The sequence below is a fragment of the Lutjanus erythropterus genome, chromosome 20 (assembly GCF_056507025.1).
Source record: "Lutjanus erythropterus isolate fLutEry1 chromosome 20, fLutEry1.hap2, whole genome shotgun sequence".
NCBI classification, from domain to species: domain Eukaryota; kingdom Metazoa; phylum Chordata; class Actinopteri; order Lutjaniformes; family Lutjanidae; genus Lutjanus; species Lutjanus erythropterus.
In genome coordinates this window covers 2,295,445-2,321,558 of record NC_139336.1, presented here as the reverse complement: position 1 = coordinate 2,321,558, position 26,114 = coordinate 2,295,445, and the positions used below count along the sequence as shown (strand labels likewise).

Below are 26,114 nucleotides of genomic sequence, written 5' to 3'. Positions count from 1 at the left end.
CTGGAAAAAATGATTCACATTAATAGAGGAGTAAAGTTACATTTTCAATTGATTAATATACTTTATTTGATAATTAAGTCATGGTTAAAATGTAAATGTTGCCTTGAAAGAACACTATACTATTTTAGGCATTTAAAGTTTATATACTCTTCAACCAATATAAGATATGGTGTAAAATGCACTGATAAATATTTTATTTTAAATCAAACGGTGCAGCAACACAACAAATGGTTGCAACATACAGTGTGTCAGGAAAGACACACACAAGCATGAAAACAAGCTTTAAGATGAAACACAAATGATCAGACAGTAGAATGTGACTTACTAACTTGTTTTGTGGAGGTTCTGATCATTTGGTCTGATAAATTGTTGTAAAGTCTGCTGAAATACACTGACACTCTTTAACACGTTCATTCCTACAGGCTGTTCCACAATGATACACTGTTGCCTGAAGGTAACAGACACACAAACTTATCAGTATAGCTCATTTTTAATGTTTTTAAATTTCAAATGGCATAAATGTTAAACTGGAGAGGCCATTAAATATTTATCATGAGTACTAGAATATTATTCAATATTAAACAATTATTATTTCTCACTTTTATCTTATTGTGTTGCAATAAAGTGCATAAAATAATGTTTTTATATGACTTTACTTATATAACTTATTTGCTGTTATATTGGGACTGTTTTCCTTCATGCTTTCATTGCAGTGTGTGTGTGTCGTGTTCACAGGTTCTCTGAACACAGTGAAAGAGATTTGTGTGCCAGCTGGCACAGAACAGGAAATGTGTGATCAAAGCTGAACAAATCAGGACCACAGAAGAATAATTAATATAACGAAAATGATAATACTATAGATATTGCTATTTGTTTTTAATTATGGACTCTTTTTACTCTTTTATAAATTCACCAGAAAGTGAAATTAATACATTAGAACAATTTGGGGGGGTTTTGCTTTGACCAGTAGAGATAAGAGAGTTAAGATGAGGTAAAGAAGCGATGGATGATGTGAACATAGAATAGAAATCATGACATAAAATCCAAACTATAAATTCCAGACAGTCAAAGAGCCGTGTTTAACAGTTTCTCCGTCATAATGTACCCCATTGGCTCCCTTTTTTGTAAGTTTTAAATTCAAAATACCAAGTGTACCACAGCTATCATTTATATTTCATCTCTACATTTTTAATTCCAGAAAAAAACCCTAATCCTCAGAGTAGTGACTGTGCACCATGAAAGACTAATTCACTGAAAGAGTCATTAATAATACCTGAAGTTATTCCTTCCTCACACTATACACTGTGTTTATTAATAAGAGGCCTTCAGTTAAAACACACAGAGAGGCAAGTGAGAACAAAAATTCTGGTGAATCATTTTTGAAGATTTATCTAAATCATTTTCTGTCCCATCTTAATGTCTTAAAAAAGGTGGAAAAATAAAGGATCACTTTCCTGAGTATTTTTTCATCTGTGAAAACAAAAGGTTTTGGCAGGTGAATATTTTGTTTGTTGTTGTAGACTAATGTAGAGAAATTAAACCTCTCCTGGGAGAAAACATTTAATCCTGTTAGAACATGGAGCAGTGCTTCAATTCAGCCTTTTGTGGTCGACACAGATGAAAAAAAAAAAAAAGGAAAAAATCTTGGCAAAACCTTTTCTGTTCACCTGGTATTAAAGGACTAGTGTGTAGGATTGAGTGGCAGCTAGTGGTCAGCTTGCACATTGCAAACGCCTTGTCACACCCTTCCAAAAGAGTAGGAGAACCTACACTGGCCACGAAACTTACATGAACTACGAAATGCCAAATCTGGAAATTGTCTACTCTGGACTAGAATCTGGGCTGGCAAGAATTTGGCAATATGATACATATCATGGTACAGCGATTGCAGTGTTTCAATATATTGCGATATATTCTGATACTGTGATATATTGCTATTTAATCTAATTTTAGAAAAACTGAATAGTGTAAAGATTAGATCACCATATAAATAAAATAAATAAATAAAATAAACCAGCGCAGATAGATTGCAACAATATTTATATTTATTTATCATGCAATATTTGCATGTATGCATGATACAGTGTTCTTGAGAATCAGTACAGGATCGCAAAACATAATATTGAAATACTCAAGTGTATCAATATTTAGTTTTTATTCCCCTTATCATGGCAAACTCTGTGGAAAAAGGAACAACAATCTAAGGATTATTATTTTCAGGTGATTAATCATTATAATAATAATTAATAAAAACATACCTATGAATATTATATTTCAGCAATATTCTGACAATAAATCCACCTAAAACTGATGCACTGGAATCTTAACTCATAAACACAAATTCTCACTTGGCTCTCTGGTTTCATGAAACTCCTGATAGACCCCTCAAAGGGTTTTCTACAACTCATCAGAACACAGAAATATTTCTTAAGTAGGCAGGAGCCCTGATATCTTATTGGCCACCCCAAGTGCCACCCCATTGTCCTCAAGTTGATTGGCTATCTGTCCAGTGAGAGGCAAGACATTAGTTTCAACCCGATGTTTTACAAGTATTTTTAATATACGTATTTTCTTCTTTTGTGTGTAGCCTACTTTTATTTTTCTACAAAGTTAATTTACTTCATGGATTATTTTACTGCACAGGTGTGTATACAAGGATGTTAACTTCCCTTGATGCTACTCACAAAATAGCAAAAAATTATATACTGCAAGCAGGTAAATGTATGACAGATAATAATTAAAACAATCAATCATAAAAAGAAAGGACTATGGACTAGGACGATTTATCTTTGTCATAAAAATGTTAAACAGGAATGTAAGAAATTAGTCATATACCGTAAGTTTAGTAATTCAGTTAAATATGAAAAATTAAATGAATGTTATTAATGTTTTAAATGCTAAATTAATTATATTCTGACGTGTGTCTGTGTATATGTGTGGCCACCACTGTATAAGTTACTGCTTGGGCCACCCCAGTCAAAAAAGTCTGGACACACCCCTGCTTATTGGAGTTTGGTTTAAAATGTCTCACTATAATGAATAATAATGTAGATACATTTTTAAATCAATACTTCACATGACTACTGTGCCATGGTAAAAGTTTGGTATCATTTTGATGACAAACTTAAACTTCAATGATGTGTCAATTAAGACCAATTATGCATCCGTTTTATGTGAAAAACATGAGGAAAATGTTGTCCACACTTTTATCTCATTTCATTTTGATTTTAGGAACTCATTATATTCCTATCAAAGTCAGTGCGATCAAGTTAAACTCCAGCTGCTTCAGCCTGATGTCATAGGTCGCCTGTACATTTCCATTTTAACATTTTAATGATCAACATAAAGACCCATATGGGGTCCGCTCCTGACTATATTTCTGACTTACTAACCACATATGAGCCTGAATGTAGCCTGAGATCCTAGTTAGTAGCTCCCAGGTTGAGGCTAAAAACCAGATGAGATTGGCAGCAGGGCCCCGAAACGCTGAGATCAGGCCACACATTTAAAGCATATTAGTTAGACTTGCCTTTCCATAAATCATCTGTACTCTAACTGTTTTAAGGATATTTGCTCACCTAATTAGATTGTTAAATTGTATTTTTTTTAGTCTTATTTATTTTGATTTTTTCACCTTCTTTTGTGCATTTCTTGGTTTTATTTAAACCTTGAACAGGCCAGTCCACCCCAAAATCATACATACAAATTTTACCCCATGCAGGCCTTCAGTGCTATTTATCCATCTAGATTTTTCTTGATTGATATTAACCAAAGAGATGTCTGACAGCTTACTTTTTAAAAATTCAAAACCAGTACCTGTTTCCAAAAATCATGACCTGTTTGCTCAATATAATCCACAGACCTTGTTGTGAGCGGCTTCATGTAGGAACTTTCTTTCTGCAGTTGAATCTACTGGAACTAATTTCTTTCTAGTAGAAAAGAAAGTAGTTCTTTTATGAAACTGCTCACAACAAGATGTATGGATTATCTTGAGTAATTAGGCCATGATTTGTGTAAAGCCACACTGATTTTGAATTTTTCAAGCCAAGTGCCATTGTATTGTAGAGAAGGCAGACATCTCTATGCACACCAAAACTATCCAGAGGGATAAATATCACTACGGGTCTGGGGAAAAATATGTATTTTTGAGTTGAGGGTGAACTGTCCTCTTAATAACTCATATGTAGAAAGTAAAGATAATAATAAATATAGATCAAAATATAAATAAATATAAATTTAAAAAAACAACAAACTGAAATACATCTGTGTGCATGGCCTGCACGGTCTCTGTTGTAATTTTGTGTGCGATGTTTGTTGCCCAGTGCAGGTCCTCAGACCTCCAGCGTGCAGCAGGGACACATGGCAGCGAGTGTGTAAAGCTCCAGGAGTGGACAAAAGCTCTTTAAGAAAAGCAGACAGACTCAGAGAGGAGCCCAGCAGAGACATGATGTGACAGTCAGACGGCCCGCTGTCAGCACACTGCTCAGCCTGTCTGGAGAACCTCCATACAACAGAGAGCAGGACCACCCAGCTGCAGTGGGGTCCCCCCCACCCCACCAACAACACTGCTCACATCACACACAACCACATCACACACATCAAACACATGGAGCTGCTATCTCCAAAAATGTCTAGCTCACAGCTTTGAGCAGAACATGCATGTTGTTTTGGTCACATTATTTTTCTTTTTCAATATTTGGATTTTTACAGACTCTTTCTACACGTCACCTCACACAGTTTGCAACAGAAACTATTTTGGTTGGCCAGTATTTTCAATCAATATTAGCCTATCACGACGAGGACCCGACAGATTCTGGATTTTTGGAAAAAATATCAATATATCATCTGATATCTTTATACAGAATATAATTTACAGAATATATACATATTTTTTTGCAATGATAACACATGTGACAAAGGTTTGTAATGAGGCAGGATATAAGCAGATTACATGATGAGTTATTATATATGAAGCCACCCAGAAATAAAAGCTCCATCTTTACCAGCTGCAACATTTAAATGATGATCCCATTAATGCATTAATAATTATAATCCAATAATATAATAGAAATTATTCTGAAATGAGCCATTCTAATAATGAGTACTTTTACTTTTGGGATTTTGGTGTGGATACTTTTGTACTTTTACTACAATAAATAGTAAAAATTTACATGTAGGACTTTTACTTAATCAGTGTGTTTGGTAAACTTTTGGTGAAGTAAAAGATCTGAATACTTTGTAAATTGTTCCATCATCTGGGTCCTGCTCATGTTTTTAAAAAACACTGGTATTAACACCTGGATGTGTTTTACTCACTGTGGACTGCAGTGATTGTATTTCTGTGTTCTCGTTGTTGTATAGAATCTTATTGTTTTCATAATGATGAACCTTGGCATGTGTGTCGACATAAAGTTAAATGAAGTAAAATTCAATTCAATTAGATTAATTAATGCCAACTTTGTTGATTCATTCAATGTGTTTTTAATCCTAAAATCCCCATCTGAATAACTCAACAGTAGGGATGTAACAATACATCAAATATCACAATAAAAAATGTCTCAAGACCGTAACAGAGTTTATCAATATTAACTGTGATATTACACGGTTATTATTTTACTTTATTTCATTATTCTTATTTTATTTCATAAAAGGACTGCTGCTGACTGCTGCAGTGTTTTGTTTTGCTGCTGTACATAATTCAAACATTCATTGCCAAAGATAATTCATGCCAAGTTTTTGCACATGTTGACGTCATGGCTTCTACTTTTGTTATTTTATTAAAGAAGGAAAGCAGAAACATTTCATGCAAACAAAAATGCTGCACACATCAGATTTATTATTTAATAATAATGTCATTCTCTGTTTTTTAATATCATGATAAATACTGTATCATGGACTTTTTTTTTTTTTTGTTATTGCCATACTTTGAGTTTTTGGTGCTTTCAACTATTTGAGCACTGATGAAAAAAAGTGTTGAACTGTGAAATTGTTTTGCTGTGTAGGTGAAAAGAAACAACAGAGAAAAGGAGCACTTCTGGAATATTGCACAGCTTCAAACACAAAAGAGGCTCCTTATGTTAAAATGAACAACTTCATAATGTCCTTTAGTCCAACAGGCTACAGCTCAAATATAAGCAAATGTATTTTTTTTTAATACAAGCTCCTTTCAACACTTACCAGCACCACACACACTTCACACTGAACACACGGCTGACCCAGCACACAGGACGGTGTACTGGAAGAAACGCTCCTTACCTCTGGTGTCCCTGCAGTCTGGTAGTCTGTCCTGTGGTATAGTTTGGTGTCCCTGCAGTCTCACTTCTTGTAGTCTGTCCTGCAGTACAGTTTGGTATCCCTGCAGTCAAGTAGCCTGTCCTGAGGTATAGTTAGTCTGTCCTGTAGTGCAATTTAGTGTCCCTGTTGTTTATTAGTCTGTCCTGAGGAATAGTTTGGTGTCCCTGTGGTATGGTAGTCTGTCCTACAGTACAATTTGGTGTCCCTGCTGTTTAGAAGTGTACTGGAAGCAGTATTTTTTTTGTCTCTGCAGTCTTACCTCTGGTAGTCTGTCCTGCAGTACAGTTTGGTGTCCCTGCAGTAGCAGGTGGAGGTGAGCGGCTGCTGACAAGCGGTGCATTGCAGACACTCCTCGTGCCAGGACGCGTCGTTGACCCGCATCAGGAAGCGGTCTGAGATGATCCGCGTGCAGCCGGAACATACGGCCTGCTGTGGGGAGTCACCTCCTGGAAGACATGAGAGGAGAAAACCTTTAAGTGTGCAGTCGGCCTTACGGCTGCCTCATGAGCTGTCGCAGAATGATTAATGTAAAAGCAGAGAGGAGGAGGTGAACACAGGGCTCAGGAGGTCAAACTCATTACTGCACATTATACAGTTTACCACCAAAAACCTTATATATACAGGCTGTCCACAAAGTCTTTTTACAATTTAAAAAATTATTATAATAGCAATTGATGAGATATGTTAATCATATTTGTTCTACATACTCAGTGGTTATCAAAGTTTTTAATCACATTCATGCTTCACACATGAAGCAAAGGATCACTGATGCCATTGCCACCATTGATGAGGCTGTGCTACAGTGAACATGACAAGAAATCGAGTACTGTCTTGATGTGCTTCATGCAACTAATGGTGCCCATATAGAAGTGTATTAAATGAGGCAAAAAAAAACTTCAATATCTACTTTTCATTTTGTAATAACTTCCACAGATTTGTCTATTCATTTGCTTTTGTAATAAATTTGTTAAATTGTAAAGAGACTTTATGGAGACCCTGTACATTCATGTAGGTAACATCCTAAGGCAGTGGTTCCCAAACTTCTTCTTTTCCTTTTTCTTTCTCAGAAGCCCCCCACCACCTCACAGTTATTATAACCATTAACCATAATTTGGGAAGCAACTAATAAAAAAGATTCAAGTTTCTGCCCTGGGCATTCACACCCTCCCTGCTGTGGCTCTGTGGCCCCCTAGTTTTGGAGCCACTGTCCTAAGGAAACACTGACAGAATTAATTAATGGTCCTGCATTCACATGGACTGTGTGTCTGTGATTACAAGATGAAACGGGGCATCTCGTCACATGGATAGGTTGTCACACTGCTTATATCTCCACCACCAGATGATGCTATCTGAGTCTAACAGTTGCATGTGCAACTCACTGTCATCATTCATCAGTCATTTTGTTCTAGACATTATAATATGTCACTGTAATTTGAGGTGAGAACAATTTTCATATTTTTCAACTATAAAAGTAAAAAAAAAAAAGGCGTTATTTATGCAAGAACACTGTGATAAGAAAGTTTGTTCAGTTATATTATTTTTGCACAGACCTGTACTATAGCTAGCATTGATGTAGCTAGCTAAAATACATATGTCACTCCAGGGGAGGAAGTCCCAATGTTCATTATCCAGCCGCAGTGTTACAGAAGCTGACTTTGCTAGCTGCTAAAGTTGGTGATTGCTATGCAATATTTAAATAACAGTGTGTATGTGTTGATATACTGTTACACACAGCATTATTAGTAATTAAATTGTTAGAAATGATGTGGCCACAAAATCTTTAAAATACACAGGAGGGCACGTAATAAGCCTTTAATTAGTAAAGGATTTTTAATGATAAAATATCTCTTTGTAGGAAAGTATGTAAACAGAAGGAAGAAAATAAAGACAGAAGAAAGCACATAATGAATCCTGTTAATGAGGTTTGAAATTACAGATGAAAGACCAACAATGGCAGAACACCACCCAACATAATTCTCAGGGCGGTGAGGCTGGAATATATTGATAATACACAAAAACATCTGTCTAAAAAAATCTGATTTTTAACTGCAAAAATGAGTGTGAAAAGCCTCGGCTTAATATCATTCAGACCTCACATAGTCTGACAACTGACAAGGCAACTTGTCACAATTCTCATTCTGTTCTTCACCATCTGTAACCCTATATTAACCCTTAAATGGGCAAGCACATATAAAAAATGTCGAAAATCAATTAATTGCTATTTTCTAATATATCTAAGATAAACACATTTCAGAATATGATCTTTAGTTTCCAATTACACTCTGAATCTCAGTTAGGACATAAATTTAACATTAATATATATTTAAGATTAAAAAAGAGTGATTCATATTTCACAACTGCATATTATACATATCATATGTTGGTTATCTGTAGATTATAGGCCTCAAAACATAAGTATATCTGACTCATTATGATTATGCTTATACTTATTATAATCAATTACATCTGATTTTTTTTTTTTTTTTTTTTTTTTTTTTTTTTTGGGCGATAAGATACAGACATAAATACAGACATTTAATATCTGATTATCAAGGTTGTGAAAATGTAATTCATTATTTTTCAAGAAAAATATACATATAGAAACAAGTCTAAAAATCAATTTTCTAAAACAAAATCAGGTCCCAAATTGATTAAATACAAAAAAATAAAAAATAAATAAAAGCACCCTACTCAGTGTCAGGCCAGTGTCTCTGTCCAGGGACGCTGCCATCTTGGACTTTGATACAAATTACTATGAGTATATTTTTAGAATATATTTTTAGAATATTTTTACGAAGTCATATGACCTGACTACTCGACCCACCCTCCCTTCAGTGTTTTTCATTATGTAAAGTTTAAAACCCTCCCCCGCAGCCAGTCAGATGCATTTAGGGTTAAAGTGAAAAGTATAAAAATATTCAGATTATACATTTATGAACAAAACTTCATTATTTCTTTTAATATGATAAATGAGTGACTGTGATGTACTGAGACCTAGAAATTGAAGTGAAAGCAAAAAGTGTGACCTGACGGCCCGCTCTCATACAGCTGTGTCCTCTGCGTGTTAAAGGATCAGTTCTCTCAAATTATAAGAAGATAAAATCGCAGTTGCCAAAATGTAATCCAGCCATGCAGATAGAAATGTATGTTTTATTATAGAAGTTTTTTGGCCTGCAGAAAGCACCAATGAAAAGTGTTCAGAGTGAGGTCTGTGGATCAGCAGAGGAACAGGTCGCTACTGGATTTTAAAATGTCATTTTTAAAGCTGTAGGCTGATATTTCTCTTCTCGCTTTCTGCATATCTCCCTTATTTTACTTATTTTTATGTTTTATTCTTTCTTCTTTATATTATTTATTGATGTTGTTCTTAATATTCAGCGCCTCCGTGATTCCTGTTATTGTTATTTTTATTCTGTGAAGCATCTTGTGAAAATGTATTGTAAAAGGCACTATTTGAATAAAATTTATTATTTCACAGACAGAATATGAAAAAATCGAAATCAAACTATGGCAGAGTGTTTCATGTTTTGTTTTGTTTTGTTTGGTGAAAGAATTAATTTTATCCTGGTCGTTTTTTATATGAAGGTTCGGGGGGTTTCACTCTGTCTTCTCTTGTTTAATTGTACTGTTTTTTTTGTTTTGTTTTGTTTTGTTTTGTTTTTTTTGTTTGTTTTGTTTGTTTGGTTTTTGTTGTTGTTGTTGTTGTTTTTTTGTTTGTTTGTTTTCTTCCATTGAACGTGTCATATGAATAAGTCAATAAAATGAACACTATTTTTCCGGAGTTGGCTGCACTTTTCTTTCTCTCCATTACAATACAGTGAAGAGAAAAGATAACGCTATCATTCATTTGCATCCATGTGGCCTTTATGTCAGGGCCGACGTCACCTCATAATCACCATGGTGACAGCAAACATCAGTCATATTTCCATATAGGCCTGAGCATTCACTACATTTACAAATAAAACCCCTCGGTTGTGGACACAATCCAGGCAGGAATTACTGTCACCACGTTATTATGAAAACAGTTTAGTGTGCAAATATATACGCGCCAAGTCCTCTGTTTTCATTTTGTAGCCTAAATATGAATTAATAATTATCCTATAATATAGAAAAGCTATATTATAACGTTTGATGCAGGTTTAAAACAGCTGGATGTAAAACTTAATTCAGCTGAAATTATTGATTCCTGTTTAAATACATATAAAATAAAAAATTAGTCTCCAACAAAAAAAACAACAACATAAACTCCCCTAAAATCATACCAGGAAATGTAGAAAGTAAATAGAAAAAACAAAACAAAAAAAAAAACAGGAAAACAAGGAGGAAGCTGCACAGTCAGTGTGAAGCTGACGAAGAAGAATAAACATACAAATACTGTTTTAATAAAGACTGATGTGATCGGCTTTTGCTCGGTCATTAATTATTATTATATAGATGTTAGCCGAGTAGAAATCCATCTGTAACAAAAATCTGTCCTCAAAAAGAGTTTTTCACTTTGAACTGTCTGGCCCTGATTAAACCAAAATAAATAAATCTAATAAAATCAGCATTAGAAGAGAAAAAATCTAGTTATAGGCTCATATTAGAAGCAGTGACATCAAACTGAACTGAACAGCCTAAAAAAATAAAAAAAAGACTTTTTCAAATCGGTTGCAGCAACAGCGAATGGAAAGAAAATGAACAACTAAACAACAGAAACAAGAAATGAATAAATATCATAACTGAAAACAGACTGAGAATATCATCATTTCACGTTTTGAATCAAAGTTGACACTTTGTCAAACTGAAGAAGTCTTGTGTCCAGGCTGATCACAGACTGGACTGCTGGAGTTGGTGGAGACAGAAAACTGAACTCACCGATCAGATCATCCAGAGAGCTCGCATCAGTCCGCAGACGGTCCTCGATTTTAATGTCGTTCAGCATCTTTTATTTTTATAATAAACACTCAGCTGCTGCTCGGGTCCCGGCCGTCTCACCGTCTCAGCCCTCAGTCCGCTCTGACACGGACTTCTTTAAATCCGCAAAGTTCAAACTTCACAAGTTCTCAGTGTCCAAGAAAGACATGCAGGGGAGGAAAGAAGGCATCAGCAGCTGTAAATCCAGATGTACGGGATGAAAAGGCTCCAGCAGTCCTGAACTCGATGTGCCATCCTGAGCCGGAGCCTCCTCTCTCAAAGAACAGCGGGGACAGAAGCCCTCCCCCGCCCCCCCCCCCACAAGTCCCCCTGCCCTCCGCACAGCGCGCTCTCTCCTCCGCATGGATCCGCCTCCAGCGGCAGCTGCTCGGTCAGTCCTCAGAGCCTCACTGCTCTCACACTGCTAACTTTATATTCCTGTGGTCATTTATATTCCTGTAATTTACTAATCTATTGAGATGATGTAAACATTTTCTTTTGATTTATGAATTAATGTTAAATTGATGCTAAATGTATCATCTGGAATCAAATCAAATATCCACACACACAATAAGTGTATTTAAAACAGGTAACATCCAATCAAACAACTCTGATTTTACCAGAGGATTATTGTTGTTGTGCTCCATTAAAACATTTCCACTGGCTGGACACTTTTCCTCTTCTGGATTTTTTTTCTGTTTTTTTTTTTTTTTGTTTGTTTGTTCGTTTATTTATTTATTTATTTTGTTTTGTTTGTGTTGTTTTGACATCACAATTTAAAATCTACATAATATTTTACAGGCTGATTCCAGTATGTTTAGACTCAGCATTTTTTCTATTTGACGACTGCAAAAACAATAAAATGAAAGGATTATTACACACACACACACACACACACACACACACACACACACACACACACACACACACACACACACAAAACCCAACCACTGGTCATCTATGGGACAGAACACGTGCTGGGTTGAACTCTTTAACCCAGAGTGCTGTTTTTTTCATTTGACCAAACCGAATGCGTGAAATTAACTCTACTGCTGAGGTAAATGTTAAACATATATTGTCTTATTTTTTGTCCTCATTAACATGGTGATCTTTTCGTAAATAATAATAATAATAATAATAATGATAATAATAATAATAATAATAATAATAATAATAATAATAATAATAATAATAATGGAAGCATTTAGACCACCCTGAACCCCTGACTGGACACCTGCAATTTGTACGAATGGGTTAAGAATTATAATGTATTGAATATTTAACTCAAATTAAATATAAAAATTCTAAATAAGTAGAAAAAAACGTATATCAAATCATTCAAATATCAAATATCCTACGGCCCTGTTAATACTGTGTGTGTACAAACACACTATAAGGTTTTTCTCCTCGTGGAAACATTTTATTGAGATTAAAATGTGATGAATTATTAAGGACATTTACGCTGAAATATTTTACATGTCATGTGAGTCGTTTTAGTTCCACGTGTTCGGGGTGTTTGGACATGTGACTGATGTTGTGTTGAATTTAAAAAAGGATATGAAATATGTTTATCAATCTGAGATCCGATCTGTGCACGTGCAGCCTGATTGTGAATTTGCATGATGAGTCTGATTTGTCACATTCATGTTAATTCACACAAATAACATCACGTCGGTGTGAACGTACAGATCTGACCTGCAGTTTAAATAAACGTCCAACGTTGATCATCTCTGCTCCGCAGGCAGGCCTGAGATCAGCTGAGCGAGCAGCAATAAAGAGCAGCATTCATCAGCTGGCTGATCTGTGTTGTCTCATGTATGACGACAAGATTTTTAATTAACAAAGAGAAATTAAATACTGAAAGATGCGCGCGGGTCATGTTTAATTGACGAGGGGCGCGAGGACACATTCTACGTCAGAGCTGTCCTCTGGCTGATATAAAACATAAAACCATAATATATTAGGCAATTACCAAGCAAGATGATTAATTAGAAAAAAGAAATTATCACACCAAAAGATATCTTGTAAAACAGTGTGACAGATGATACTCCTGAAAGAGTTCCAGATCTTTACAAATATATCAGAGGAACCAGATACAGTCAGTCTATTTATCATATATACACAGTGTGTATGGGTAGGAACAGTAAAGTAACAGTAACAGTAAAGCTATCATTTCTTTTTTTTAGAGAAAGAGAGATTATGTAGAAGAACCATTCAGATTTTTAATAATAATAATGGGACATCACAAAAAATATATATAGGTAGCCTTAAAAAACAACATTGTTAAGACAGCAATGAGACAGGCAGTCATGTATATTCAACCACACGTTTGACTCAAACGTTTGACACAAACTCAAAGTTTGTGAAGGAACTGTCAAAGATTTTATAATAAAATAAGATTTCAAATGGAAAACAAAAGCAGATTTCAAAAAGAGTAAATGAAGACATGTAAATATGTTTTTTATTCAAGAACAGACAATCATGGAATAAAAAAATGAAATAACATAACACATCTTAAAATTTGAACTTACTTTGGGAGAAAAGTAATGCATTGTATGTATTATAACAGTGTTTATAATGAATTATGTAGTATTATATATATATATATGTATATATTGGTATATTTTTTTTGTTATAAAGAATTATGGATATTTATGTGCTTATCATACATTGCTATAAGTATGCTCATAAATAATTATGCATTATAGATATAAAGTGTTACATTTAAATGTCTCATTTTCATGAATGAAAGTTGTTTTGTGAGACTGAGGATGATCCCTGCATGGCTTTGATAGTTTCTCCACACCTCTCTGAACATGCTGTATGCAACAGCATTAAACATTCATGCTGTGTTTGAGTGAGGATCTGTATCTTCCATCTGAAGAAGTAGGTAGTTATTCAATTCTTTTCATCAGATTCAGATATTTTGAACAAGGTCATAATATGAATACGTTCAGACAGAAAATCAAAACCATTCTTTCCTATTTTTGAAAAGTAGACTGGATCCTCCTCCGTACAGCAGACAATCCTGACGCCCTGTGGTCAGAAGCTGAAACTCACCAATAACAGAAAACTGCAGGTCAGAGTGCAGAGCTGCTGCAAGGATGAGAGAAACAGGTGACCTACAACTGCAAACTGAAGTCACATACAGTGCATCATATCTTATATATCTGTATTTAGTATGAAGAAATATCTCAAGTTTAGGGATGCAGCTGACTTTTTTCATTATTGATAAATCTGGCAATCATGTTCTCAGTTAGTTGTTTGGTCCATAAAATGTCAGTCAGTGCAGTGAAAGTCCAAGATGATGTCCTCAAGTGTCTTGTTTTGTCCACAACTTAAAAATATGCAGTTTACAGTCAGAGAGGAGTAAAGACACCAGAAAATATTACGAATTTGGACATTTAAAAAAAAAAGAAAAAAAAAAAGATCAAAACTATTATCAACACACCTAGTCTGTTAATCAGTTAATCGTTGCAGCTCTAGTGACTTAAGTTATAAGGCAACGGCAGTTAACACCTCTGTTCTTTTATTGACATTAATTAATTAATTTACTACTACTACTACTACTACTAATAATAATAATAATAATAATGATTTTTACTCATTTAGCACTTTTTAGAAAATTCAGGTAAAAAAAGAAATAAGACCACAGCCTTAAAGGAGCAGTGTGGAGGATTTAGTGACAATCAGCTGTGATTTTGCAGAGCGCAAACATCTTGTCTCACCTTCCCCTTCCTAATGTGCTGAAGAACATACAGTGGCAACAGAACTTGCATATCTTATTGATATTTCAATAACAGTGCAGAACAACTGATAAAGTGTATAATTAACACAAATAGTGACAAAATAACCACTGGAGCTTTGTGTAAAACCAGCAGTTTAAATTCTGTGCAGATTATTTACTGTTAATTTAATTTATTGTTAGGAACTTTTGGTGTTGTCTTTTATTGTTTGTTTGTTTTTTGTTTTTTGAACAATCATACATACTTAATAGGCTTCTTCTTCTAACTCTTTGGTTGCACTGTTCTAACGCAGGACAAGGCTGTTCAGCAGACAGTGAGGCTCTGTGAATACAGCTGATGTTCAGGTCTTCACCTTTATCCTGGTCAGATTATTTTTTTTATGTTTATATCTTAAAGAATAATCTAAACTTTCAAAATAACAATTTCATTCAGTTTACTTGAGTTTTCTCACACTGGAGAGAAACAACTTTCTTTTCTTGGAGTCCACTTTTGCAAAATGACAGGAGGCGATGGACCAGTTAATAAACAAACATAACTACTATTATAGGACAAAATGAAAAATATTAATATACCAGTAACTCATCTTTCTTTGTAATTCTTTGTTTTCAAATTAACTGACTTATTAACTAAATTAACTTGGTACAATGATTGATGCCAGGCCTGAATGAATGACAGATAAATCAGATATTTTACTCCATTTAATAGCAGCAGTTGCAGTTTAGTTGAAAATGTGTCATTTATATTTGAAAGAGTTATATAACATTTTGAACCTGACTGATACTTGAGGTTTGGAGCAGAAAAAATATTAGGCAGTAAAAACATTCTGATATCAGTATATTGGATGATATTTATATAAAATCCAAAACGACATCAGGGCACTGAAACGGCAAACTTTCACTGGTACTTTTAATAATTATAAATAACTAGAAATAAAAAAAAACATAAACAGAACTTAAATAAAGAACAATGATCAGATGTTGTCTATAAAAAAAACAAATAAAACACAAAATATTGCGTTATTTTCTGTAAATAAAATAAAATAAAAATGAAACAACAGATACACCAACATAGCTGTGATAAGCAAATATTGGGTTGATCATATCAGCTGACTAAAATCTGTCTGGCTCTAATAAGATTAAACATAACTGGAATCTCTTCCATCATGCAGTCAGTCAAATGTGGGATTAATATAATCTGCTCCTTCCACGAACAGGATGATCAGCATATTTAAATTCTTTTATGTTCTTTTCTTTTGTGTGGGCAAAAATTCAACTTCCCCACTAACAGCCAAGCAACATTATTGAATGTTTACTAATGTGTAAACAAAGGAATAAAAATCCTAGTGTGAATCAATTTATTTTCATTGTGAAATAGAAAATGATTGAAGGGCCACCCAACACACTATCAGGGGCCAGATTTGTCTGAAGGGCCCCAAGTTGAGTATCACTGTTTTGCACCTTTTAAAACCAAGGGCTCACAACCAAGTGTGAAGCTTCAGTGACCCCTAGTGGGGGTCTGACCCCCAGGTTGGGAACCAGTAATCCGAAAGATTCATGCCAAGGTAACGAAAACACTGATTTTCAGATGATTATTAACTAATGAAAACAAGTTTAAATATATATAAATATTGTTTCTATTTCCTCCACATTCTGCCAGTAAAGCTTACACTCTGGAGCTTTAAGGCTCTTTATTTCAGTCTGGCTCTTATCACCAGTTTTAATGTACAACTGTAAGTGCAATATTCACTCTCCTTGTAGCTCTGGTTTGTACCATCCATGAGAGTTTTCTTTGCTATGTGAGAACAAATGACAAACACAATGAAACTTGTAGCAAATTAAATTTATGACAAAACAATTTCGCAGAAATCCACTTTATCTAAATATTTACCTGCAGGTCACCAGAGGCCTGCAGCTCGTTTTGGCCCCAGGGCCTGTCGAGGGTTAATCAGACCACTGTGCCATGCTAGTTTTGAGAGAAGCTTAATTAACACACTCCCTAACAGCTCATTCTACTAATTATCCAGCAGCTGGTGTGTAAAACTGACACAAAGACAGGAGCAGGTTTGATCTTCTTAACCATCAGATGCCTGTAAATGTAATGCCGCACATGTATGCATGACGATAAGAGCGTCAAAGCTCAGTGAAGATGTTTGATGACATGTGGGCCACACATTGACTCCCATCATCCTCTGATTTTAACAAGCAGCTGTTGTCAAAGAGAGTTGTAAACCGGTTTGTTCGGAAATCATCAGCAGCTGACGTCCTTGTAAACACGTTTTTATAATGTTGTCTGTGTGATGTATCTGAGCGGTTGGGAAGGTTGTGGAAAATTAGGCGACAGTCTTTAAGGAGTGGTGGTAACAACACACAGCATTGTGGGCAGTTACGTGCAACAAGACGAGTCAGGTTTTAATATAGAATATGAATGTTTTTTATTAAATAATCTCAAGTCACATGTTATGATACAGTATGTTGTCTGTGCTGGAGAAGACTTTACACAGTGGTCCAACTCTCCTATCATCAATACAAGATCTGGGTGAAAAATTAATGCAGCTCTGGACAGAAATAAATGTTGTGACATTGCATAAGCTTACCGAAATGATGCCATGAAGAATGCATGGTGAAATCAAAGCTAAAGGCGCTCCAAGGAAATATTAGAATGTGTGACTTTTTTTTTGGCCAGGCAGTGTATTTTCTCTGTACTAAACTACGACCCCAACTGTATCACTGTGCAGAAGGAAGCGCACATCTACTCATGGAAGACAAGTTACAGCTCAAACGAGGAGGACACAGTTCATGTTTACATCCCTATTCCCTTCAAATGCATTAAAACTAAAGTAATGAGCCAGTTTTGAAACTGTAAGGAGTATAAAGTACAGATATTTGTGTTCGAATGTAGACAGGGGGGTTAGGGTTAGGGTTAGGGTTAGTAAAGTAAAAAGTCAGAAAAAGAAATACTTAAGAACAGATATCTGATAGATCTACAGTACAGTATTGTAGTAAGTATTTGTACTTAGTTACTTCCCACCTCTTTGAGCATGTAAATAACCTCTGCTCCCAGTGAAAGCCTGACTCAGGACTGCACTAAAGACAGCTCCTGTGTATCAGTTGTCATCACTCCTCAGTCTGTGTGTGCTGCCCTCAGGCCAGTCTGCCTCTGCATTTATGTGCAAACAGTCAGTGTTCCATTAATCATCAGATAAGTACCATCAGCAGCCCAGTACAAGCATTCATCTTACAGTACCTGCTGACATGTTAATTACACATAATGACAGTCCGTCTCATTCACACTCATTCAAGTGCTGTCGGTAGAAGTGGACTCTGTGTGTGTGTGTGTGACTGTGAGGAGGGCTGAGAGACAATGTGTGTGTGTGTGTGTGTGTGTGAGTGTTGCTCCCCTGACAGACAGATGATAAATGATACAATTAACATACAAGTCGCACAAATACAGCAGGGTTGTTAAGTTAATTTTTAAAACATAGCTAGTTGATCTCAAATACTGACACAGAATGAAACTGGTGCAGCAGAACAAGATACAACCATTAAGTCATGTTAGTATCACATTTAACACATTAAAAATAATACATTTGTTGATGCAGCCTCCCTCTGAAATAATATTTATCATTTTTTTTTACTTAAAGATGCAGTAGCAGTATAAAGGTGTAACAACACAAGTACAAGCCAAATATGCACCAGCACCAATTAATATACACATGAACCAGACTGTGATTTCTGGAAAGAGACACTGCTGTTGGTGTTTTTCCAAATCATTTTTTGGTGCTTTGAGCATCACAGTGTCATCTAGTCCCGTAATACTGGAGATAAGGCAGACATTGCTAGTTGATATCTCCAAAACTCTGTAACTCACACCAAATCTAGATGGATAAACAGCATTAAAGGCATAGTTCAAATAACGGGGAAGTAAGAGGAGCTAATTTGAGTTACTCAGAGCTCTGAAACATCATCCAGTTTTAAGTATCTTTGTTTCTCTGTGGTTGAAAACACAAGTTTGTTAAACAGTGTTCAACAAATATATATATAACATTTTTTTTAAATCATATTGCCATGGCAACGGCTGCACCTGTAGATGCAGTGGCCAGTGGCTCCTTCAAGCTGTGCTACTTTTCTCCGTCAATCTGTCATTTTTTGGCTTTAGTGCTGTAACACGCATCACCAGTGACAGAAATACACTTACATACATTGGGAAATGACACATGGGGTTTGGATTAAGGAGCAGTGGACTCTCAGATGATCAATAATGCAGTTGCCATCTTTTGGACATGCAGTCAGATCAGCTGGACACAGCGCTGCAGACACCCCAGGAGGAGCAGAGGTGAGTTGAGACAAGAACCATGTTATAGCTGCTGTGGGATAATGACTGGTCAGGAGAATGAAACGGCTGAAATGGGACTCAGGCTGGACAAGCAACATTAAAGCAGAGACTGTTGTGTCCACACAGATAGACCTGCTCCACAGTATTCTGGATTGGACTGTTGCACCTGAGGGATGCACTGTCAACCACTGTCTCAATGAATCTACTAGATATTTAGTCCATCAAATGTCATAAAATAGTGAAAAACATCAATCTGTTTCCCAAAGTCCAAGATGATGTCCTCAAATGTGGACAAAAGGACTAAAGAAGAAGCTGAAATCAGAGATTTTTTTTTTTGAATTAAAAAATGACTAAAAATGATTAATTGATTATCCAAATAGATGCAGATAATTAGAATTTAATTGTGGAATAACAACGATAAATCGTTGCAGCTCTCTGTATTTTATGTTCATTGTTAGGTTTATCAGTTTGCTTGGTTGCATTTGCAGGTATTTTATGATGCAACAATCCCAAAGAAAGCTTGTGAAATCCTGGAGGGACTGCTTGATGGAAAGTATTATTGTTATTATTATTATTATTAAGTAATATTATTAATATATTATTTGCATATTTATGAAAAGTACTCACATTGACCGGAACAGCTGGGATGTAGAACAAGAACACTGCTTACTTGTGTGCACAACATATGATAAAGTAAAGTCAAACACACTGAGTTTTTCCACTTCTGCCCTCTGTGGTGTAGTGATGCAGCTCCAGATGTCTCCACCCTGTAAAGCTCCTGGCGGCAGTGACGTTTGTTGGGGAGCTAATTGACTTGTGTTTGTGACTAAACCATACAGATTAACACACAGAGATGAAACACTGCAGGACAAATGAACCACCAACAGTTTGCCTTCAGAACCTTCAACATGTGTTCAAGACAACCACACTGAGAGGATTATACTGTCTGAGGCTCACTGTCAACCAGGCTTTGAAGTTTAAATGAGACACAAACTTACTGCAGGCCCTTAAACACAGCGATTTTCACACCACAAGTCTTGGATCAAGTAAATGTATTTGTTATTCTAAGTTCTGATTTGTTAGTCCACTCCTGTAATTTGTCCTTATTGTGGCATGTGAGGAAGAGTCACAAGTGTGTAAAATCATAAATGTTTATCCCCTCGGGAGATTGAATGTGTTCAGAAAAGCATGAGGAAAAAAGATAAACTTGAATTAAAAAATACAGTGCTGCTGGTACCTGACTTTTCCTAAAAGTATTTTCTTTTAAAAAGTTTTTTTTAATAGAAATTACACAGAAGGTCAAGAAAATCTTACTGACCTCATAGACATTGCCACTGTTATATTATTACTTTTTGTCTCAATAAAAATTCACGTGGTCTTGATGTCAAATTTGCTGACATTAAAATACTAATAATTAAGTTCAGTTAAGACTCAACTAAAATTAAATAGGGGAGATCAGGGACAGTTGTAACACTTTTTGTCTCACTGAATTTTTGTGTTAAAGCTCTCAAATTTTAAAACAAAACACCCTTACTTGTTACAGATAGCAATGGCTTTCATTCACTAGCATGTGCATAGAAATGTTCTTACTGTGCATACAAATTAAGTTCTCTCCGAGTTTGTTCTTACTACTGTTTGTATGTTAGTGAATTAGAATCATTCTAAATCGACAGGCTCACGCCTGCTGTCTTCAATCGGCCACGCCCACTTTTCTTTATATGAGGAAATATGTTTGCATAGAAATGTATTGTGGAGGAAGTGGTGAAGCTGTTGTAACTTCCTATCAGGTGAATCAGTTGTTGCTGCAGTGAGCAGTGAGCAGGGGTATTTATTCGTGTAGAGCTTAACTGCTGTGAAACAATTAGGAAATAATGTTTAATTTCTCTGTTTCAGCTGCACTGATCACTGAGCACCGCCTCTCCACATTCAGTCAGTACTGTGGACACACAGCTGCACTGCCTGTGTCTGATCAGGAAGACATAAAAGGTACACTGCGACTCACAATAATAACTCTGTGAGCTGCACTAACTGAGACATACATGTTATATCCCTGGAGAAACAGACTGTTCTCAGGTGAAAAGGAAAGTCCCATCAAATTCCAAAATGGGCCAAGGGGGAAGGCGGGTGCAGCTGAGATAGGTTGAATGCTGCTAACCATCTGTGATGGCAAATTCAAATTGGCCACTCCCTTAATTATACATAATGACAAGACTTAATCATTTAAACAGGTCATTTACATAAAATTCCACCATGTACATTTGTCATGAATGGGGGAAATTAACTATAAAGACTATAAACACCTTTAGGCCAAGTTGGACATTTCAAAATGGTGCTCTGTGGGGACTTACTCACTTTTGAGGTGAGCCTCAAGTGGCCATTTGAGGAACTGCAGTTTTTAGCACTTCAGTGTCATTTTTCAGCCTGAGAGGTTGGTACTTGTTTAAGAACCATATTAATAGATTATTATCAAAAAACACATTTTAAAATTTAGGACTTTATACAGATTTGTTACACTCTGACATCACCATGCTTACCAAAATAAACTGCAACTCTGAGTCGAGGTCTTCAGTTCTTCATAGTTTAATAAAACGTCCTTATAATACAAATTCAACTGATGCCATTTTGTTCATTCTTTAGTGAATAAAATCTATTTATGAGACAAAATCTGTGACTTCTGATCAATAACAAACTACAAAAATAACTGTCCTATTGAAACCTCTGACGTCTCATGTCACCATGCATGCAAACTAACAGACAGATCAAAGCAGGATTGTTATTTGTTGTTAATGCAGACACCATATTAGTTAGCTATTAAATGTTTCAGCAAAACTGGGTGCAAGTAAACACCACAGCTAAGAAATGATACATGTGTAGCTTATCACAGAGCAGAACGATACACTCAGCTCAAATACACAGAGCTTCACATGGACATGAGCCAATCATCTTCTCTCCCTCGCAAACATGTCAGCAGTGCAAATGACAATTTTACATTTCTGAAAACAACAGAGTCTTTTGGACAACACAATACTGAAATGACTAATAAATTAGACAAACAAAAACAGAAAATAAAAGGAGTTAATCCATGCATTTATGACTTGATAACATTGGAGAGACACTTGCAGGAAAAAAAAACAAAAAACATTATTTTCTTATTAAACAAATGGAGTGAAAAAAAATCTAAATCAAACAGGATCAATGTTCTTCACCAAAATCCTTCGTGCTTTTCAAATCAATACTGTATTAACATAAGGGAAAGATCGCACAGAAACGTCTTGCCGGAGTGAACATTGGAGTGAAGTCTTAATGAAAGTCAGTGTAATTTATTATACTCAACTGATCAAAAAAAGTTCTTTTCAGCAAATTAAAACAGATCTGGAAAAAAAATGACAAAATATATTTAGACAACAGAAGAAATAAGGCCCTGCACAAAATTTGAGATGTCTATGAGTATGTTTTTCATATCATGTCGAAATATACCATTATCTTTATTGTTATCTGTGTGAAAATTCCAGTAATTGATAGATGAAATTTAAGATTAGCATGCAGCAATTAATAACTGCGATTAGAGATAATACTAGTCCACGATTGACCCTTCATGAGTCCCGCCCCATTTTGCTCTGTGCTCCAATAACAACTGTGCTAGTTTAGTACTTGGGCTCTCCTTTCTCCTTTCCATTTTCTGTACCTAAACATGCTATGTGCTCGGCTTGTCTATGTTGAAAAGAAAAACACATTTTGAAGTTGGTTAAAAGATGATGGTGGGGGACTTGTAAAAGCATTTTGCTAACATTAGCTAACACTGGCTAACTAGCTAACATAAATCAATCATTAACCAGCTAGTTAACTAGTATTTTGCTAGTTTAAGATATGTCACTTTTACAACAAAGGAGAAAGTTGACTAAAGTACCGAGGGTCCAATATCCTGATATGATCCCTTAAAGGTGAATTTCGACATTTTTTGTCACAGGACTTTTCCACCAATGAGAAGCCAGCGTTGCAGCTGGTTCCTGAACCGCCTCTCAAGTAATTTGTGACATTTTTATTGTTAAAGAAGTTTTTGTTGCCTGACTAAACTGGTTCAATGCCAGAACCTTAAAGCTTCAGGGAAACGCCAACTGTGGTCAAAAGTCACAAACGTTCTCAGAGCCAGGACTGACCCCTTCCTGGTGTCTAAGTCCCATCAGTCTCATCAGAACTAAACTCTAGTGGTTCTCAGTTGATAGTGGTCTTCAAATGTCAAATGAGTAAAAAATAAAATATTTATTACACTATGAAAACAGACTCAAGCTAAAAGAAACTGTTTAAAAGGCTGGAGGCAAAACAAGCTGCATTAAAGACTGACCATTGTTACAGAGGATAAATACGCACTGTAGGCACAAAGCTCGTTCACATGTAACCAACAGAGTCAAATAAAAAAAACAGAGCACTTCTGCTTGACAACTTCGCCTTTGTCCATGTATGATGATGATAACAGACAACAATTTGAGACACTTAAAACTGCAACATACTTCTGCTTGTAAGCATTGTGCTTAGAAGAGCAACAAAAAAGAAGAGAGAAGATGGTTCTGGTGATGTAAAGAAACTAGAGCAGGGTATCAAACCTGAAGACTTTTTTAGGTACCAATAGAAATTAGTCAAGTACCAAAGGTTGGCATCAAAGAGTCTGCTGTGTGGTCAAATCTTTGTGTCAAGATGAGGATGGAATAAAAGAAACACAATCAAATCCACAATCTAACATTGTTTTTCTGAACAAAAATTCCCATGAGCTCAAGATGATCTTAGCAGGACTTAAGTTGTGTTGGAGTGCTAACAAATTAACCATTCAAGTTTTTTTTTTAATTGCATGAAGCTTTCTACTTCTAATATCGAGGTCTGTAGTGGACAGTAAACATTAAACCTTGGATTGTAGTGAGTTACAGAAGCCAGACTAACAGAATAGAATTCATCCAGAATTCTTAGAACCATAGTTACATATGTAACTTTCTTTTGAGGTTGTCATTTGTAAAGTGTATTTGTAGAAACGAACATTGGTTGGTTTGTAGTTCAGCCTGAGTTAAGCCAGTATTATATGTTGTGTCCGCGAGTGCCCGAGAGTCTGCATGATGTAAATTTTGTCATCAGAGGGTGTATGTGCTCCCCAGTTTGTTGCGACTGCCACTACAAATGTACTGCGCATTTGATGGAACACATCCTCACATGGACAAAAGAGTATAAACAGAACTATTACACATCCCAGGTGTCCGCAGGTGTCTGTGTATGCATCTGTTTGGGACTACAATCCAGGCTTTACACTGCTAATGTACACAGATGTGTGGAGAAAAACTGAAAAGTTCTAGTCTGACTCACCGGATCCACACTGCTGGCCTAAGTCGTGACAATGGTCATTTGCTCCAAGCGGTGTTGCAGTGTCTGCAGCTAAGCTTTCAAAGTCCCCAGGAAACAACAAAAGACATCCAAGCTGCAGCCTACATGCTGAAAACAATAAATTAGCACCTGGGACACTAATGGTACAAACGTAAACAAGCTAACACCTGCAGTCAGTGATGCAGTTGTTTTAATGCCAGAGCTTGCCTCCCAACATGCAAGTGTTCCACCAAAACAAGCTCCCTATCAACACTATTTCGGAGCATCACTGTTGCTGCATCCTGAGCTTAGCACTGCCCAAGACCTTTGTGTTTGGTTTAAAGAAATGCAAACAAGACAGGGCCTTATAGCAGAATGTGTATGTGTGGAGCCAGATCTTTCTCCAGCGCAGAGAGGTCTAGCTATGCAAGACTATGCAATGGACTAACACCTTGATTACAATGGGGATGATGTATCTGTAGTAATGTTTTGAGTCATCCTCCACACAGCTTCATACCCCACCAGGGTATGACAACATTCTGTGCTTTTACCAGGGTTAAATAAGCTACACAGTTAAATTGGTTCATTTTTGTCAACTGACCAGAAACTGACCAGATTCTCTATTCTGTTCCTCTGTCTGACTTCTTGCCCAGCTTGATCTGCTCTGTGCAGCTTCATGCAACTTCTGTCAAAAATATATTTGGCTTGTATTCTCCAAATCAGAGTGGAGAGCCGCTTCTGGTGGAATCACAAGCACTGCCTTCACACCCAACCAGAACAGCCTTGGCTGGTGTAATAAAGCAGTGAAAACTGACTGAAAGGCATTTGGTTTAGACAGGGGAAGGTCACTGGACCAATGTACTGTACTGCATTTATAAACTTTAATGCACTATTTGAGCATGTGAAGGAAAGGTATAGTATATAAGCTAAAACAGGTGATGCTCTTGTTATGATTTTGATTTTTAGTAAAATTATTATATAGTTATACTAAGTAAGGTAGTGAACAAGAATTGTTTCCAACACTCAGACGGTGTATCATCACTAACATGGAGAAATTATACCCAGCCCTAAAAAAACATTAGACAGGCAGACAATATGAAGCTATGACAATATGGTTGACAGAAACCATAAGAATAGTGGTATGTGTAGTCCCACAGTAACAAACCTTTAACAGTAACAGTGGTCATATATGTAAGTGAAGCTGCTGGCTCACACACAGACAGTGAAGGAGTGGTTAACAGAAGATCTGTGGCACACAGGAAGCACACTGAAATTCCCAAACACAAAGTGCACTCACAGTCACACCAGTATATTACAGTAACATCTAGAGAACAATTAGGATTATTCTCCATTAAGAAGAGCTGTATATGCTTGAAAACTAAATCCCATGACCTTTTCCTTTTGTACTCCCACATGAGGATGTGCCTTCCTGATTTCTTGATTTAGGCCAGTGACAGAGCAGCAGGTGTGTCATGAACGAGGAAGGCGAATATGATGGCTGCT

The 26,114-nt window shown here is 36.0% G+C and overlaps 1 protein-coding gene across 1 annotated transcript in view; it reads right to left on the bottom strand.

Moving 5' to 3' along the window:
- The window catches only part of LOC146307996 (LIM/homeobox protein LMX-1.2-like), a 78,494-nt gene extending 67,220 nt beyond the window's left edge, over positions 1 to 11,274 (bottom strand). Inside the window, exons 1-2 of the mRNA XM_084746321.1 lie at positions 11,152 to 11,274; positions 6,554 to 6,740 (exon numbers count right to left, since the gene is read on the bottom strand). Of these exons, the coding sequence (XP_084602447.1) occupies positions 6,554 to 6,740; positions 11,152 to 11,218 (254 nt within the window). The 5' untranslated portion in view covers positions 11,219 to 11,274. The remainder of the gene's footprint in view (positions 1 to 6,553; positions 6,741 to 11,151) is intronic.
- Positions 11,275 to 26,114: the final 14,840 nt, after the last annotated feature.